The sequence below is a fragment of the Fukomys damarensis genome, unplaced genomic scaffold (assembly GCF_012274545.1).
Source record: "Fukomys damarensis isolate Sample0158 unplaced genomic scaffold, DMR_v1.0_HiC HiC_scaffold_18, whole genome shotgun sequence".
NCBI classification, from domain to species: Eukaryota; Metazoa; Chordata; class Mammalia; order Rodentia; family Bathyergidae; genus Fukomys; species Fukomys damarensis.
This window is the reverse complement of record NW_022900930.1, coordinates 32,645,389-32,665,487: the sequence shown is the minus strand read 5'-3', so window position 1 is coordinate 32,665,487 and position 20,099 is coordinate 32,645,389. Positions and strand designations below refer to the sequence as shown.

The window sequence follows — 20,099 nt, the reverse complement described above, 5'->3', positions numbered from 1 at the left end:
CGTCTCCGCCTGGCTCAGCTTCCGCAGCCCTCGCCGCTTCCAAAGCGCAGCCCAGACTCGAGCCTCGCCGCCTGTCGTCCCCTTTCTTTGAAGAGGAGGTTTGGAAAAACTGCCTTTTAGGGGCTCGCGATGCTTCTCTGGGCTCGTTCGGGTGCCGGAGAAGAATGGTAACAGGAAGAGCGGAGCGTGAAGGCGTCACGGTGGCACCAGAGATTGATGGGCCGAGCGCGCACTTGGCGGAGGAGCTCTCTCCGAGGACGTCGCGGCGCCTGCACTTCCTGGCTGGACTCGGCTGACATCTGTAGCCTCCTCTCCCACAGGTTCCCAGGTCGCCGAGCCTCTGCCCGCAGAGGAGCTTCAGGGCTGCGCCAGAGGCTCCGGGAGTTTGCAGACCTCTGTCCGAACAGGAGGTCTGCCTCGCATACCGAGTCTCTGGATCCCCGCGGTGTGCGCTGGCAAGCTGGCTCCGGAGGGAGTTCGATTTGAGTTCAGGTGGGTGATCCCCGGGGTAGCACAGGAGATGTCCGGGTGAGGCGAGGAAGGCGATGTTCCACTGTCAAAAGCGGACACTTTTCTTTCTGACATTTGATGGGGACCAGTCAGTCACTCCCTCTCATTGAGTTCTCTGCCCTAACCCGATGCTCCCTAACCCAGACCCCAACACTAAGCAGGGATGGCGGGCAAAGCAGAACACCAGAAAAGGCAGCTCTAAAGTGTCTAGCATGCTATTGCCTTTTTCAAAACTTATCATCAGTCTGTAAAACGATCATATTTACTCCATTGCTTTGCATTAATGGAGGTCAATGGGCTTAATGATTTCCTCAGTTGAGTCATTTATTTGTAAGCCAATAGATAATGCCTTCGTCATAGTTTTCTGGGGAAAAGTAACTGTACGTTTGTTCTGCAGATGGCCAACTCCCTCTGAATCGTGCAGATTGGTGCTGAGCAGGCAACAAAAGTTTGTAGCTTCCCCTCAGTTTCTGGTGCTTCACAGGGGAGAGGAGAGGACTTTGGCATTAAACTCAAGAAGCAGTCAGGGAACCATCTCCCTTAACTTTTCTCCTCTGTTACCATTTGCCATGAAGAGAAAACAGAAGAGATTTCTGCAGATGACTTTGTTATTCATGTTGGCTTTAATTTTCCTGCCCAATATTGGTCTCTGGTCTCTGTACAAGGATAAACACCTGGTGAAATCTACAGAGCCGGGGGAACAGCAGGTAAGTGCTATCCAAAGAAAAGGATTGGTAAGGCATGCAGCCCTTTCTCAGCTACAGGAAGACGTAGCTATGGGATAGATTGGGTTTTCCTTCAAGTCTTTCTTTAATGAGCTAATTTTACAAGACTCTTGAGACTGAGGTTTGATCAGGTACTTGTGTTAAAACTGCAGCCAATGATGTGATAACAGGCAAAATACACTGGAAAAGAGGACTAAGAGAGGTCAAGAAGAAAAGATACTTTTCAAAATGTGTCTGGTTGATTTGGGCTAGAAGTGGATGCCTACTTGTGGGAGGTGGGATGCATTTAGTGCAAGTTCAATTATAAGTATTTAGTTTTGCCTTCAGTCTTGTTTGTATGTCTGTGTGAAAGTAAACTGGGCCAACTAAATCATTGAAAATTTGAAGCAATCTTTAGAATAAAGTTACAGTTTTCCATATTTTGGTTGTGATTTTTGCTAATCAGTGGCTTTGTACCTCTTGGAAACTTAGTCTCTCCTTCTCCTGTTGCTAAGGTAACAATGATGTGGTAGGTAACACAGGCAGAGTTATGACTATCCGTTTAGTTCCACAGTCTGATAATAAGTTTGTGGCTAAAATTTAATCCCCTGTATCCAAAACATCATATAATATGGTATTTGTTTGTACACAGTATGCAACCCATTAGTATGCTTATGTTTCATGACTTCACTTGGATCAAAATAGTTGTCTTTCTTAGCAAACAAGAATGTGAAGTATCTTTCCCAAAATATTGATGAAAATCGACCTTGTTGAATTCCTTGTTTATTAATAAATTGAACATCTTTTGTATTTAAACTTTTGGCAATGTAATGCAGCCTTCATGAGATTGATGTGATACTTTTCTAGTTAGTCCTATATCTCACCTTGGAATATTAATATTCTTAATTTCAAGGGTCATCACCCATGTACACAATGTACTTTCTGCATGCGAGAAGGTACTAGGGAAGTCCATTTCTAGATAACAGCATATATATTAATGGCAGTTGCTTATTTATTCTTATACTTAGCAAAGTTTAATTTGTTGCTTACACAAGGAGTAGTTAAGTTGTAAAGTATATGGAAGGAACCTGCTTTTTCACTATGACAAGAAGGCATTGCTAACCATTAAAGATAACTAGTATTTATGCATTTTTAGTACATATGAATGTTGAGGAAAATGCTGACACATTATCATTTAGTTGTTGATATTTATCGTTATTTCTGATAAGAAATTAAATTTGCTTGGAAGTATATATTCTGTTTTTTCATTCCATTGTGAGGAGAAATGAAGATGGGCACTTTGGATGTGAAACTGTTTCTTTCCTATTTAAATCAATTCTTTCTTCCATTTTTGGTATACAACAAAGTCTTACTAACAGTAGTAGTCAGTACAATTATATGTAAATTTTTCATTCCGATAATGATTAGTAAGAAAAGCGAGCTTTCTTTTTCGCGAATTTTGCTAATTCAATTAACAATACTAACTGATGTATATGCTGGTGCAGCTAACATAGAACACTAATTAATCTTATTAATGAGCTCTTTACAACTTTCACACTGGCTTTATTGATTCTGACTCTAATGAGAAAATTATTTGTCCAATGGCATTTTAAAAAATAAAATGTAGTAATTCAACTCTCTGCTTTGTCATTAAAATCTTCAAAGCAGTTTTCTTGTTTTATGGTCTTCTATACTGCAAATTATACTTAATTTCCAGTATTAAAATTAGTGAGTACAAAGAGCACATGTGGCAGAAGCAGCTGTCCCTCAAAATTTACATCTGAAAATGACTCAAGTTAATGAATATCTTGCTTAATAATCCTTCAGCAAAGTTCTGAAACCAAGAGATGAAGAAAATATAGTCACAAATTCTAAAATGAGGGCTGATCGTATAGATACCTAAATAATATTTACAACTACTTTCTTACATATTAAAATTCAAGTAGATATATTCACAGCATTGCATAAGTTTCTGATAAGTCATCGTTAACATATTTGACTAAGTGACTTACAATGATGAATTAAGCCTGTTTAATATCCTGATGCAATATTTTACTAATGTATCCAGATTTCAGTGTAAGTAAGTTGGCCAAATTTATAGGTTTGGAATCCTAGCCTATAATTTGACTGTCGGATAATGTGTTGTTTAAATTTAGCACTTTATTTTAAAAAGATTTTTTTTGGCTAATTGCTAAATGTTCTGCAGAACCATATTTTCTATGTTTATCTCCAAGTTGTAAAAATCCTGAGGAAAAAGATAATGTGACAGTTGAGGTATTGACAGCGATAAGTACTAAAACTATTCAAAAAGTGTTACATGCCCATGGGAGCAGTATATTTTTACAGCTGTTTTGTGAAACAGCCAGTGGTTCTGGTTCTAAGTGTGGCATGCGAGTTCTTACAGGAGTTTAAATACCTTCAGTGCTTTAAAGAATTTGATGGTAACTGTGGGCTACAAAGAAACAATTTAATTTAGAATGTTCAAAAATCGTGAAATGACTACTAAATATTCCTAATTTGTATTTTACCAGATCAGATCATTAATAAATTTTATAATTGTTGTTGAGTATAAATTATATTTATCAAATAATCTAAAATAAAAGGAGTAAAAGTTAAAAACCGTAGATAATTATGTATATTTTCACAAAGTTTAACATTTAAAGCATTTCTTAGTGTGCTATTTCAAGTTAATTTCTTATATTTAATGGTTTTATTTTAAATATAATATTTGTAATAATCCTGTATAACTTTTATATATTTATTCCACCTATGGTGCAAAAAGGGGAAAAAAATAAGAAACCATCCGAAAATTACTTAAGGATTTTTCTTCCTTTTCCTTCATAGAACCAAAAAAGAATGATAAAATAGTTTTGATAACACAATGCAATAAAAATTTTGTAAGGAGTTTTTGATTGTTTGAGCATTGCAAAATTAAAATCAGATCACTGATATAAATGTTTGCCTTGGATATGTTTAAGGTTTCACACAAATTTTAAAATGATTTATAACTTTTATTTGTTATTAAATTATCATATTAATGCTATTTTTAGTTGATTTAGGGTTGTCTTTTTTGTTTCTGGGAAAAGTCTCTACTTAAAAACACATATGTATATTAAAAATAATCTATGACAAATAAGATATTTTACTCAAAATGATTGATGTATGATTATTTTTTGGTAAATCTTAATTCATTTAAATATATATTTGCTCTTCTCTGGTTTTAGCTTCATTTAAATTAATTCAAAATTACATATTTAAGTCTTAGGTCATATTTGGGACAATATATAGAAAAATGCAATATTTTTGAACAAAAGTTCTGCATCTAGTACTTATTCAAATATATAGAAAAAATACCCCTAAAGTTTCTTGTCTTAAATATGTTAAATGGATTATCTACAATCTTAACATAAAATGGAAGCTATAATAACAGTTCAGCAACTAACTTGAAAATAAAATGTTGCAAAATAATTATGAAGAGTATCTTGTAAATTTTGACATTAAAAATAAGACTCAAAATAAAATAAAATTATATCAGACATTCTGGGAATTGTCTAGATTGATTTTAGATGTTAATGTTTGTCCTAGATTTTCTAACACATTAAAACACTAGACACTATGAGTTACTTTGAACAGGTATGATTTAGTTTTCCAAAATTCAGAATTTCTATTACACAATAAAACTATTCATGCTTGTTATGTAGTAAGACACATAAAATTTTAAGAGAGCCCACCTTGAAGATAGGAAATACTGTGAAATACTATTTTGGTTTTAGTCTGATCCACCTGTAATTTGTGCTTGACAGTGTGTGACTTAACTTCCATAAAAACATGTCTTGAGATTCCTGAGCATCTTTGCCCAATTCCTTTAATGTGAATGTTATCTCCACTTCATGGGGAATCTTCCTCTTGACTTTTTCTTCTCCTGTGGCATTTTAAACTTGTTTAAATATAAAATTGTTTAAAATTGAAAATGTCAGGTAATTGGTACCTACTGTATACAAACTGTCTGTTTTTTTCTTTTGTCATGCTGATCACTAAAGCTCTTAAGTGTATCTTCCTTTTTCAGCAAATACCTTAGATATTGGAAGAGCTAAGGACAGAAGAAATTTTCTTTTCTGCATGCGGCATAGTGCATTCTCAATTCACTACCTGCGAAATGATGCATTAGTTTGAGCCATACTACTCTTAATTAGCTATGATGCAGATTTTAAATTAGGGTTTTAAAGGACCTTTCCTTGAATTTATGGAAAATCCATTCAGGATCACTACAGGATAGCACTATACAAACCACTGTAACAAGTGCCTTAGTTATTTGGTGTGACCTAGTAGATCACTACATGATTAGTTCATCACACTGCCCTCTGGGAGACAGAGGGTGACACGGACTTCTGTTCACAATCTGCTAAAAAATGAGATGACCCCCCAATTCATTCCTGAATTAGACAAGCTGTGCTGAATCATCCAACCTCCTATACATTTCAACTATAATAGGAATGAAATCAAGCTGGAGGATATAGGGAAGGTAAGACAGGTTGGGCGATTTAAGTGGCATAGAGTAGGTGATGATTTCTTTGTTTAAAAAACTTTGTCAGTTAGTAGCCACAAAAACCTTTAGGAGTTTGCTACCATGTTGCTCCTTATAATATTTTTAGAGAGATGAAAGCAGCCCAGGAGAAGATATAAATAAAAGAAACATATCTGCCATGTAAGAGGTATATAGAATCTTAAAATCAGAAACTGATATGTTTTGTGTCTCCAGTCTGTCCCATCTTTCCCTTGCTTGATGGGCTTATGGTGAAGAGTTCAAGGACAGAATACTTCAGATCCTTAAAACTGTCTGATAAGATCTTGTTATTCATCTCTTTCTTATGTATTTGCATATATTTGCTTACATATATTTATAAAAGTATTATCACAGAATCAAAATTTTAAAAATGCAAAAACAATAGAAGGTTCTGAAAGTGACGATAACGATAAAGACAAACTCATAGACACTTGCTCCCTTAAAACCTCCAACTGTCCTACAGTACAACTAAGGATTTTTAAATGATCTCAACATGTAATTGTGATGCTTGAATAGACAACAAAAGAAGAACAAATAAAATCATGTGTTCTACTGAGAATATATGTAGATAAGCACGGATATATATGATTACCTTTACCTTTATTGATTAATGTACTAAAATTTGCTATATTTTAATTCATTAAGGTGGCCTAAAAACGGGATTTAAAAATAAATGTATATTTAGGGTTCATGATGAATTCAAGTTGGATAACACCAATGTTTTCTCTAATGTTCCTACTTCCATTGTGAATGAAAAACTATAATCTACATTAGCAATACTCTTAAATATTTTCGTTTCACGTACTCATCTGGCAACTCACACACGCAAACACATATACATACACACATGGCTTCACTTATCAAGAAAAATTAAATCCTTCCAACTGTTTCCTTTTAAACAGTACCTTTAACTTCTAGAACTTCTTTCATTTTCTGTCATCTTGAATGCAATCTGATGTACCATTTAAATGTTCTTAATGTAATTCTGAGAAAAGGTATGAGGAGAGGATAAAGAAAATGAATCTATCTTTAGGAATGCTTACATTTGTTTAAATACAGTGAGAATCACAACAATGTAGCCTGCTAGAGACTCATTGATTATAAATAGAACAATTCAGATTTATATTGCAATATAATAAACAAAATTGTATTTACCATAGAGTATGGTAGTAGCTACCAACTGCATGTTTTTGTTTTAGACAGGTGGGATCTCCATGAGGGCTAAGAAAGCTAATTTTACATCATTTCAAACACCCAAATACTCATGCAGCTCTATTCCCATACTTCTAGTCTAGACAGCCACAGAAAGTTATTATAATAAATTTTAATATTTTTCTCATACTAAAATGGCCACATTGTCAAGGCTGTCCCCTAAATTTTATGTTTCCTTGGGAAGATCATCTATACAAACTTATTCTGAGAAGAAATAGCAGTATTTCCACAGTGCTTTGTTCACTTTTTGTAGGTCATTGTGTAAAGTTTGGAATGAAATATCTTGATTTGTATTCAGACTCCACATTTCACACTTCATGATCCCGGACACCTCTAGCTCCTCCTGAGATCATCTTCCTTATGAGAAGTGGGTTACCCTGTACTGTTACGGTGAGGATTGAGTCTGTAGCATCTTGAACAGTACATAACAAGGCTTAAGGGATATAGATTATTGTTACACATATTATTAATAAGCAATCATTGCCTCTAGCAAAGTAATTAGTGTTAATTTAACAAATATTTACAGATGGTTTCTTTTTACAGGCATTGTCAAGACAGAGCAGCAGAGCGATACCATTGATGTGTTGAATTCAGTAGAGAACACTTTTGAATAAACAAATAGGACCTAGAAATAAGAGGAATTTTCTCATGTTCTCTTTTTGTATAATACATACAAGTTAGATAATTCATTTTTAGTTTTATTTTTCATTGAAAATGTGATTGGAATTCTTTTTGATGTATTGAAAATGAGTCAAAACTGAAGCTTCCAATAGAAGAGAAAAAAGAGAGAAAATTTATTTATTTGATGTGACAAGAATTATTTCCTGTAAAAAAAAAAACCCATGCCTCACATATAGGTGTTTTGTTTTTTTTTTCCTGCACACTAATTATTCCTAAGAATTTGAGTGCTACTGTTGCTGTTGTTGTTTAAATCTTGGTAACAAGAGAAATTGGATTATTCTGAAGAAAAAAAATGTGCAAAATGGGTAGAAGCTGTCAAAATAACGCGTCTACCTTATGAAGCGCCTGCCTCTTCAGTACTGTTAGCGAACAGCATATTGCCTTCTGGCCACTGAATTTTCTAGTAAGTTGGAGAGACAGAACTTGCACTGTGAAAAAAATAACTGTTAAATTTTCTTTGCATTTGATAAATATTCAAGAAAAGAGTAAATTAATTTTTGCAAACATTACACAAGACTTTATTCGTACAGGGATAAATTATAGTGAGGTGCTTATTATTAACAAACTTGGATAGGGTTACCATTAGGCTAAGGAAAATTCAGATACCTTATATTCACATGTTGACCTCATCCATTGCAAGAATATACAATATGATTTTAGGCAAGTCAGTTACCATTTCTGAACCTCAGTTGCTCATATGGAAACCAATATTATTTCATAAATATGTATCTGAGCATGCTAATTGGTTTTATATATGTAAATTGATTGGAAATAGAAAATCCTCAAAGGAAACAACACATAGTAGTCTATAACTTTTTCTGAGTGCTTAAAATATTCTTTAACAGTACAAGATAAGCTTCAGTATTCTGTTAACCCAGTGAAGATATAATAAAACATATAAGCTACACTGCTATCAATTCATCTGTTTACTGTTAATAACATATTTTTTGGATATACAATTTGTACATTATATTGTATTAGACACCAAGGGAAATAAATGATGTAGCCATAAATCTCTTTTCAATTAGCTTGTAATCTATTAGTTTAGAAAGGCACATATACACCTATCACATAGGAATAGATTAAGTTGTTTTATAGGAAATACAATACAAACTGTTTAGTTTAGAAGGAATGGAAAAATATCACTGTTTTTGTGATATCTATGTGTATCCCCATTCCAAATAATTTCTGAGTATTCACTGGCCTAATTTTCCCAACACTTCGCTGAAATAAGTTCTAGCTCAATTTAGACCAAAGTACAGCACAAACACAAAATCTGGACCCCTGAATTTTAAATTCATCAAAAGAGAAAATGCTGAACAGGCTTAACATACACATGGTTTAAGACAAATGTTCTCGACATGTCACTGGCTTTAACAATTTGACCCCGGCACTCTCTTCATTATAGTTACACACATTTGAGGAGGTTTAAAAAAAAGTTGTAAAATATTAGATGCTGAAACTAAATATACAATTCAAAGGTCATATTTTTAAGATCAATTGTTCTGAATTGGTCTGAATTTCAGGTCCCAGGTGGTAAGAATAAGAGAATTCAGAAGACAGCTGATATACTAAGAGATTCAAGGTGCAATTCCCAAGGAAATTGGAGATGCTCAAGCGAAATGAATGAGAAAAAAAAAAGCAGGAAGGGTTGCTATAATCTAAAAGATAAATTTACAGACTGTGCTTATAATAGTTTGAATGTTTTTCCTGAAAGAGTAGCCCGAGATTTTTCCTATGTATTTATTTTACCACTGTGGAGAGATAATTAAACATTTTTGAAATCATCTGTAAGGTGCAAAGATATATTGCATATGTGTTATTACTTTCCTAGCTAACAGGCTATCGAATTATTGTTAGTGTATACGTAATCCTATAGTAGGGCTTGAAAACCATAAAACAGAATAGAAATGTCAGAAAACCATGGAGCCACCTTGCTAAGAAGGTGATCCTGTCTCTATTCCCCCAGAAAAATTAGACAATGACCAGATACCATAAAGTTAAGTGGGGAAAAATAAACAAGATTATACTGAGTGTAAGAAGTGGGATCCAACTGGAGAGTGATGGTATTTTTTGGAAAGGACAGGAGGACAGTTGTATTTAGTTGCAAGGAAACTCAAGATAATATACATTGATAATAAAAGCAGTAACATGATTGTAATGAAAATAGACATAAAATTACAGATGAAAGTAAATATACTAATAACAAACTCAATATTACATTTATTGATCTTTTACATGGACCAGATACCAAATCAAACTACACTTAAATCTTCACAACAAAGCCATGAAATATATAATGTTGCTATACTCTATTAAAAATGCAACAGTTGTTTAAAAGTTTATCAAAATCATATGGTGAGCATTCTACCAATATCAAGTCTTAAAAACAATTTAAAATTCACTATGTAATAAAATTACATTCAAATACGCTATATCATTGCTGCTTTCAAGGAAAGTGCTGGTTGGAAAAAGGGACGCAAAGCATTGTTAAACTAGATAGTGTGAGAAGATGATCATTCTTCTATTCACTAGATGAGAGTGTTTCATGCTTTTTTTTTATACATAGCCTGGCAGAACATTGGTCAAATTATCAATTATGACATGGGGTTGCCTCTACCTCTCAACTTATATAGAACTTTAATCTGTTTTTCACTAATTGAAGGAAATTTTATATTTTAGAAGATTCTTATAATTCCAAGACAGAGATATTAAAGTCTAATATATGAAATATAGAGGGGACCTGGGAGGCCAAAATGATGAAGTTTAAGAACATAGGGATTTTCAAGAAACTCTCCAAGTCTTTACACTGTCTCCTCTCTTTGTCTCTGCATTGATCTTTTTATTCTCCCATTTTTCATTAAAATATTCCAAAAGACAAAAATCTAATAAAAACTGATTTAATCAACAGTAGGCCCAATGAACGAATAAAAGATTTCCAATACTTTAGGAACTTGAGGCTTTGCATCATAGAAAAAAAGTTCTGTGGACCCTAATTGCATCTCCAAATGAAATGTGTGTCATGTAAGAAACATGTTTTTCGTGGAAGGCTTCTGCTACTGCTGCGTTGCTGTTGTTTTATTTGTAATACGGGGAGCTTTCACTGTATTCCAAACTATGCAGTCAGAAAGTAAGTATTGCTTCGTTGTGTTACCTCAACAGAAACACTCTCTAAGTTCAAAATCAGAACTAACACAGTAAAACCTAAACAACTTCTAGGTAATAATTCTACATTTTCCTTTTCAGCTCTTTGTCCTGTTTTCCAGAGCAGCTTTTTCCAACCTTCTTTCTCTCCTCAAATTTCCCGTGGAAACTCCCCTGTCTTTGCTTTCAGCAGATGGCTGGCCTAATTCCTTACTGAGAGTATAGGGTGTTCATATTGGAAGAGACCAGACTTTGTGTCACAAAACTGGAAAGCACACAAGTGTTTATGGAGAGATTTTCTCCATTATATGCTTATTTCCTATTACTACGGAAAATGTCCCTAGGTTTAGAATAAATATGGAACCTCTCTTTGGGTCATAGATTTCCTTAGAAACTAGCACATAGTATTTTTTTTATTCTCTTTCATTTTATTTCAAGATTTTCCTCTCTGATCCATCCTTTCTGTTAGTATTTAAACTTACTGAGGTTTCTCCCACTATTGGAGAAGTTTAGGGAGGCAAATGCTAAGGAAGAAAAATGTCTTTCGGTGAAGCATAACAGTTTTCTACTCTCTTGTTTCTTTCTCTTCCTTTAATTAGCAAAAGATGAATCATTTCCTGGCTTTGTACTTCTGCTCACCTAGTCCTGAATTAAACCTTTAGCATGTATTAATTTCTTTCACCAATATCATCAACAAACTCTTGAGCATTAATTTTAAAAATTCTCATTATATTACTAGACAGAATTTTACTAAAGGTTCATTTTGTGGAAAAAACAAAAGTATTCTGAAAAAAAGACATGGTGCCATGGAAGATATAGAGAGGAAAAGTTTGAAAAAGCAGCTTTCAAAAACAGGAAAAAAAAAGCAATAGGAAAACATAAGAATGAATCTTTGTTGGTAATTCAGGCCTCACTGTGAAAATTCCTATTTTAATACTTCTTTCCGGACTGCCCTCCCCAACAACCATCCATAAGCAAATATACTTACTCATGTCCTTCACAGACTCCTACTTAATGTAATTTTTCTAAAAATATTATATTTCAGGGTCTGTACAATTATTATTCCTGGTTCTGCAGTTTTCCAGGTCATTGCTCAGAGTCCCTTGTGATTTTAGGTAGCAAATTTTAATTAATGAATCTCAAATTATTACTCTAATCCATATTTCTCTCCTAAGAATATGAAAGATATTTCAAGCTGTACATGCATACGATTAAATTTGTCGTTCACTTCCCCTTCCTGTTCTCTTCGGATGTCTTATGTAAATATGTAAATGACTATCATGTTTCAAGTTCAAGGCCTGATCATTATAATCGGTACCAACATTATCTTTATTCACAAATTCCATAGATTGTTGAGTATTGGTATTGCTTCCCAACATGTATCCCTATCTTCCTTGCTGCTGCCCTAGCTGAGTCCAAGTTAAATACTCTACTTGGCTTCTCTGAGTGACTTTTTAATTTCGTACTCACACCTCCAGCCTGCCCTCAAGACTACCCTCACTGCAGCCAGAGCTGTTTATTTAAAGAGCTTCTCTGGAAACTTTGCTGCCTTTAGACTCTTAATGCTGTTGCACCAAAACTCAAACTCTTTTACTCAGTGTACCCAACCCATCCAGATGTGAGCCACACCTGATGGTTCTACTATTTCACTTGAAGCTACAACCACTTTGAGGTTTTAGTTTTCTTTCTTCCCCTCCGTGTATTTTAGTTTTGCCTGTGTAATCACTACTTCCCATCAGTTCTCTCCGGGAAACTTTTCCCTCATCTCTCATACTTGGGTTAGATATTTTCCTCAGGTTAAGTATAGTTCTTTTCCTTTTGCTTTTATAAAGCACTCATCAGTACATGTGTTACATGTGAACAGTTGTTACATATTTACTTTGTCATGAATCCGTACATTTTTAAACCTAACTGGTGGGTTGAATCATGACTCCTAAGAAGCTGTGTTTACATACGAATACTTGGAAGCCATGCATGTTACTTAGAGGAAAGAAAAGGTCTTTTCTGATGTCATTAATTTAAAGATTTTGTAATTAATTTCAAGACTATCCAGGGATAATCTGGATTATTCACCTTGGCTTTAAATCAAATCATGAGCATTTTCATAGAAGATACGTGGAAGACATTTGACGGGCAGAAGGAAGACAAACAAAGAAGGGAGAGATACAATGTGAAGACAGAGGCAAGACTGGGATGATTTGACCATGAAGCAGGCATATAGAGAAGCCACTGGGAAGATGGAGTAAGAGTTTGGAGCGAATGGACCACGAGCTCAGGAATTCAGGAGGGAGAATCGAGAATGAGAGCACTGCTGGCAACTCTTTGTAGATTTCCGGCCTCCAAAATATATTTCTGTTGTGTTAAGTGCATGACTTGAAACAATTTCTTACAGCACTCAGAGGAAGTTAATACAGGTAGGAATTGCCTATCTTTCCCAGTGTTTCACTGGGGTCCTAGTAGTATATGAACACAAAGTAGAAACCTGATATATATTTCCTTAAAAAAGAGAGTCATGCATATGCACTGTTTTCCATTTATTGATTGCATTTAAACTGATCTGTATGACTATCAAAAAGGTTTATGTATGCCCTACATTGAAGTTTAAATATATGCAGATACAAAGTACATATATAATAAGGTAAATTCTTGTGATAGTCATTAGTTCATGTGTGCATGACATATTTCCTTTGTCAACCACATCCTTCACTAAATATTGTCAAAACTTATTTGAAAACTCAACTGATCTCGATGTCAAAAATCTCAAGATTTTATCAGACATACAGAAATCTGAGTATGCTATAGAAGATATGATTGTAACAATTTCCTGAAAAGCACAGATAACAACAAATCAGTGATATAACACAATGTAAGCATTGGGTCTGTTCTTTTTGTAATTATGGCAAAATTTGTAGTGTAATTTGTGTGATAAAATGTGTAGCACATATCTACATTTAAGTATCAGCTATGAAAATTTAGGAAATGTTTATTGTAAAACTTTACTAACCTACAAAAAGGCACACATTTGAGTTCATTAATATAACCTTCAAATGTACACTAAGCATACGCTTCTTTAAAAAAAAAGTTATTTTAAGAGTGAAGAGTGATATATTTCAAGGGACTTATCCTAATTTCAGTCTTTCAGAGCTTATAACATCTACTAGTCTGATGCCCAGTGAAGATCTTCCTTTGAGCAGCCCCCTTTTTGAAAAAGCAATCGACCTTGATTTACCTGGATTCGTTTTAATTAGCAATGGTGTCGTAGGAAATTGAAAGCAAGGAGAGAATGGGAGGAAATCCAAGAAGGGTAAAGCTTATGAAAAGGATTAGGAAAAAATTATAGGGGCTAGAAAAGACATTTCAGACTTTATTTGGTGGAGGAATATTAAAAGCAGTGTCTTGGGGGAGAATGTCTTAGTGTTCTGGTAATTAAATGGCATTGTGTCTGATGAGAGAACTCCAGGACGTTCTTCATAATGCTAACTTACTTCTAGCACATTAGTTACATCTCCTCTGTTTGTACTAGTAATATAGGCAGCTTGAATTTTGAACTTTTCATTCTGACATTTCTGCCAGTTACTTACCTTTGACCTTATTCATTTCCATTGCTTTTGAATTCATTTCCACTGCATCCGAATAGTGTATTCAAATGATTTTAAAAGTTTATTGGCTGTATTTAGCTTTAAAAAGCTGTGAAGAAATATAGGGAGTCATTTAAATCAGGTGTTTTTCTTTGATATTATCACTCCACTTCGTTCCATTAGTAAAAAGTCATTTACAAGTATTCTTGTAATTGAAAAATATGATATATATGTGACATATTAAAGCATAATATTTGTGTGTTAAAACACAATGTTCTAGATGCAATTCTCCAATAAAAATGACCAGTGTGTGTATAAATGACTATGTGAAAATATAGGCATACATTTTGAAACAACTGATCTGACTTCAACCCTAAAGAGTTATTTTTCTTATATATAATAAGTACATGATTTTAATTTGTTTCTCCAAGCCCCTCCAATTTCATATATCTACTAATGTGACACACATGCTCTGCTTGCCAGTGACATTGCGTTAATATATTTTCTCAGGATGATTGGTCAGTTTTGTGTTCATTTGTACAAATGTTAGTTTTCTGTGATTTTTGCATCATACGTGGTAAACTTCAAATCACAGACTTTAAAATTATTTTTATTTTTAAGCAATTACTAAGTCATAGTAATTATACATATTCTGAAGGTTCAGTGTTGTATCACCGCCATGTAAACATATAGCATGCGCTGATCAAATTTGCTCACCCTTTTCCCACCTTCTGCAATGCCCTTCCCAAAGTCTAGCAATCACTCTTCTATTTTAGATCTACTTTTTTTAGCTCTCTCATATGAGAGGGAACTTGAAATATTTGTCCTCTGTGTGTGATTTATTGCATTTAACATAATTCCCTACTGTTTGATCCGTTTTGCTGAAGACTGCAGGATTTATTCTTCACGGCTGAATAATACTCCACTGTATATACACAAATGTTTTCTTTGTTCACCCATCTGTTAACAGGCATATAAGCAGATTCACTTTTATTTTAATGATGAGATATACAGATTCTGATAAAAATTCCTGTAAAGAATATATTTTAACATACTGTTATTCAGATATAACAATTAAATGTCTATGACAGATACTTGCTTTCATAAGTGTAAAATAAGTCTACATTTTCTCTTAGATTTTTTTGAAACTTAAATGAAATAGACTATTTCTCTTTATTTCTGCTTAATTATCTCATGTCAGTATGTTTCATTACTGTTCGAGGTCCACTTTTTATTTTGTTTGCATCTAATTTTAAATAGTGCTTCTTATCTTGTATGTATTACATTAAAAAATATAGATTGACAACCCACACTATATGTACAATTTTGCCTATTTTCAGGTTTGATAGACTTGAGAGTACATTAAAAGAAAATATTGAATAGACCTTTGTTTCTTATTTACCAAACGTTATTTTAATTCCTGTGATATTTATTCAGTGGAAGGAGGAAGGACCCATGACTATCAAAAGCATCACTTAGGAACTGTAAATGAGAAGAATGATTTTTATTTAGTTCTTTACCATAAGCTTAAGCAAAATTGTCACAAAGTTAAAGGATAAAAGATAAATAGGTCTTTCCACTAGCTGGTAGTGAATATTTGAAGCCAATGTTTATAAACATTCAGGCAAACATAAACAAAGGTAAGCTTCTAAATTCTCCCATCATCAAAGCAAAAGGTTTAAATTGCTCATCCTCCTCTCAACTCACATCCCCAAAGTTACATATTTGGGAATTGCTTTTCAAAGTTTTCAACTGCCCTGATGCTCATTTTAATTAATATGAAATCACATGGGTTGGTCCAAATCTGATTTTCATGGTTCTCCCCTACGGCAACTCTACATACAGCCTGACAAGTCCTGTAGTAAGCACTGTCAGGAGTGGGTACGTGCTCACAAATAGGATTTAAGATTGACTATGTACTGGAAAAAGCAACTTTCATTTTATCAGTGAACATGAATACAGGATAAATTGCTTATGATAGTAACCACTGGATGGTCAATGACTTATTATTGTCTGGTGATTGATAATTTTCATAAATGTATGGTCAATTTGTGAAAAATTATTTCTAATAATATATGTTCTCTAAAAATAAATTCTTGTTTTTTAACTATCTTATGAAAATTTTAATTAATGTGTGGAGTATGCATTATATTTAGCTAGAATTTGTTGAAAACTGTATTAGGACAAAACTGTAATATTAGGACAAAAACATCACATGGAAGGTAATTTCATTCTGTCCTAAACTATTACCTGTCTAAAAATCTTAATTATTCTGAAATTCCAATCAGTTACTTTTGAACAATAATTTTTGCATATGTTTTCTCTTTTTTTGTTTGATTTTATTTCAGATATGTATTCTTATTTTCAATATTACAGAAAATTTGTTATTTACTCTTGTAAGAAGAATTTTTATTTCCACAGCTCAGCTGTCCTCTTTGGTAATGGTATTGTGAAAGTTTTCATAACAGATTTTTCTGTGGTTAAAGTAGGCTTTACATATGATATCTATTATCAGATTTTGACCTTTTGATTAAACACGCGTACCAGTTTATTAGAAGTATATTTAACTGTTTGCATTATTTTAGAATATGCTTATATATTTTATTTTTAAAACAAATAACTACATTTCTATCATGCACATTGATTTTTATCTTCTAGAAACACAATTCTTTTTTTTTTTTTTTTGTACTGATGATCAAACTTGAGCCTTTGAACTTGTGAGGCAGGAAGTGGAACGACTGAGCAAATCCCTGGCCCAAGAAACACAATTCTTTTATGAAATTATTTCAGTGAATATTTGAAAGTGCTGAACAAAATGTGCATGCTGTATCCATTTATAACACTTAGCTCTTGTCATGGATTGAGAAACTGCATTTTAGGGGAGATTTCATTCAGTTACTAAAGTTAGGTTTTAGCAGTGTCTACATATTTTCAGGATTTGGGATAACACTTGGAAATCAGTTTGTAAGCAGATGCACAGTGTATAAATTTCATGCTCATATTTCAATGAGTTCTATGATTCTAAGTATTTTGACTCAAATATGTTTTCTTACCTATGAAATTCTTGTCAATTCAAGATGAACAAAATAATTTGACCTAGCCATACTTGACAAAAGTAAGCAGTTATTTGCTAAAACATCATAATGAATTAACATCTATCTGGGCTTAACTGAAGTTTTCATATTCCCAGTTCTAGTGGACTTTTCCTTTTCGTTGCTATGCAGGTATGTCACCTGTAATTGTTTCTTTGGATGTTTAACATTGGAACCTGAGAGAGGCCCAGTGGAAACTTTCATTTTAGGAAAATAAACATAGTATAGGATGTAGCCTTTTCTCTTACAGAGCACTCGCTGAAAGTATAAAATATCTACTGATTAATAAATGCATACTTCTTAGAGATATGTCTCCACAATTATGAAAATTGGTCTTTTCTGTCATTGGGAAAGGCACGAGGAATAGTGGACAAGAGACACAATTCAGACACCTTTAGAGAAAGGACACGGGACTTTTGTCTATAGAGAAAATTGAAGAGCAGGGGGAGCAGTGCCCTGTTGTCATTGTTGACGGCTTTTCAGCATTCTGTGGAGTTGTAGTTCCTTGAAGAACCTTGTAGAGAGAATGGATATTTAGGCTCATGCTGATACATTTTACAATAGTTAACAGAAAGGATGAGGTTCAGCAGAACTAAACACACCAACTAGTTTCACAACTTTGTTGACAAACAAAACACACTTGCATGCGTCCCTAGTGTCCGTCCTTTGCATTTACATTTTGGAAGATAGATAAACTATTAAAAATGCCATAGAAAAAAAGGAACATCTTCCTACATTTCACTAGGTCCTTTGTGTGTGTGTGTGTGTGTGTTTTTTTTGTGTGTGTGTGTGTGCGTGTGTGGAGGTTACTTGGGTCTGTGTGTCTATACATGTGTATGTGATGATTCTAATCATTTATTATTGAGCATGTGTGAAATACTAGATTATTTTGCACTTTTATTTAAGGTTGTAGGTTAGCAATGATTTAAATATATTTTTAGTTTGATAATTTAATTGGATGTTATTTGAGCTCTCAACTATATTAATTAGATTGGCAATTCATTATATAGTACATAAAGTAATATACAGTACTATAAATCATACTATAGTTTTATTTATAGAGATAGCATTAATTTTGAAAGCAATTTATAGTCACTAATTATTCACTGTGACATTTCAAGAATGCAGAACAATATCCAGTCAATTAATAGATTACAGTTTAAATTATTTTTTATATTGTTAAAGAATAGATCTATAAATGCCAAAATGTTAATTACTTTCTAATGGCTAAGTAAATTTTATTATATATTTTATGTTAAAGAAAACCTGTCAGAATTTTTAAATCAATGTTTCCTCATTTTAAAATGATAATAGGCTGGGGTAATAACCTTATTAATTTGTTGGAAATGCAGATGAAAAATTTCTGGAAAGTTCTTATAGTGTCCAATGAATAGGAATAGGAAGAAAAAGACTGTTGACAGCATCTATACATTCGTTAGATTCTATTTAATAGTTGGGGTAGAAAGGAATGTTAAGATGGTTTATCATTCAGCCTTGTGTCAGATCACTGTTCCTATTAAAAGTAAAAATTTTTTCTTCCCAGACACTTTATATGAACCTCAGTGATGTGGATGTGAGGCAGTTAATTTAACATCAGATTCATGTGTTCTCTGACGAGAAAAATGTGTTAGATATAAATACAGTGAAACCTTTGTTCAAGGACACGTATGTCCACAAACAGTTGCATTTGCAAATTTCACATTAGGTGAGGAACACAAGCATGGCCATCTTCCCCAAAATCGTGGAAAAACTTAAGTTTCTAAACTGAGGTTCCATTGTATATGTTTGTAATTATGTGAAAGTAATAGATTAAGTCTAATTTTGCATTTTTTCTTTTTGTAAATTATTTCTCATTTTTCTGATTCTGCCCTGCCTTCATGTTCAGTCTTCACCAATGTAGAGGTGAACTTTAAATTTGGAGTAATATGACACAGCCAATATCTTCTTCTTTTAATAATAAATATTATAAAATACTTCAGAAATTAAAATATATGAAAGTGTAATAGCGATGTACCTATTATCATCTTTATAAAAGAGAGGTAATATTATCAAAAACACCTCCAGCTCTTACAACACCCTATTTTAATATGTAGTTCTACTTGAATAGATATCCCCAACATTTACTCTTTTCAGAAACCATTATTTTAATATGATGTGATTGTATCATTAATTCATCTAAGTATCTTTTGAGTTTTTAGTACTTTTTCTCCAATGACAGAAAACATTTTTGTTTAATTTTAGTACAGTTATCTTTTTCATCTTCCTTTTTAGCTCTTACTACTTTCCTTGCCTTGACAAGATAAGAATATCTTTGTGGAATGAAAATTAGGTGGTAGCTTTAATGGACAGTTTAAATATAGAATAGATCAAATAATTAAATGTACTAAGGAAAAGAAAAGCTGAGTTTCTCTTCATCAGAGAAGGGAGTTAATATAGCAGAGGGGGCAACCAGAACAAACTGTGATACGTTAGGTTGCTATTAGAGAAATCAATGTTAATTCATGTTTTTAATAATGCAATAGGTATAAAGTTAATACAGCCGTAAATGTTTTAGTATAAATATTAAATAATTGTGAAGGAGAGAAAGAACAATCTTTGAATGGGTAATATATAT

The 20,099-nt window shown here is 33.3% G+C and overlaps 1 protein-coding gene across 1 annotated transcript in view; it reads left to right on the top strand.

Annotated features, from left to right (window-relative positions):
- Window positions 1-11: 11 nt before the first annotated feature.
- Galntl6 (polypeptide N-acetylgalactosaminyltransferase like 6) overlaps window positions 12-20,099 on the top strand; it is a 1,019,213-nt gene continuing 999,125 nt past the window's right edge. The window contains exons 1-2 of the mRNA XM_010629830.2: window positions 12-492; window positions 908-1,217. Of these exons, the coding sequence (XP_010628132.1) occupies window positions 1,080-1,217 (138 nt within the window). The 5' untranslated portion in view covers window positions 12-492; window positions 908-1,079. The remainder of the gene's footprint in view (window positions 493-907; window positions 1,218-20,099) is intronic.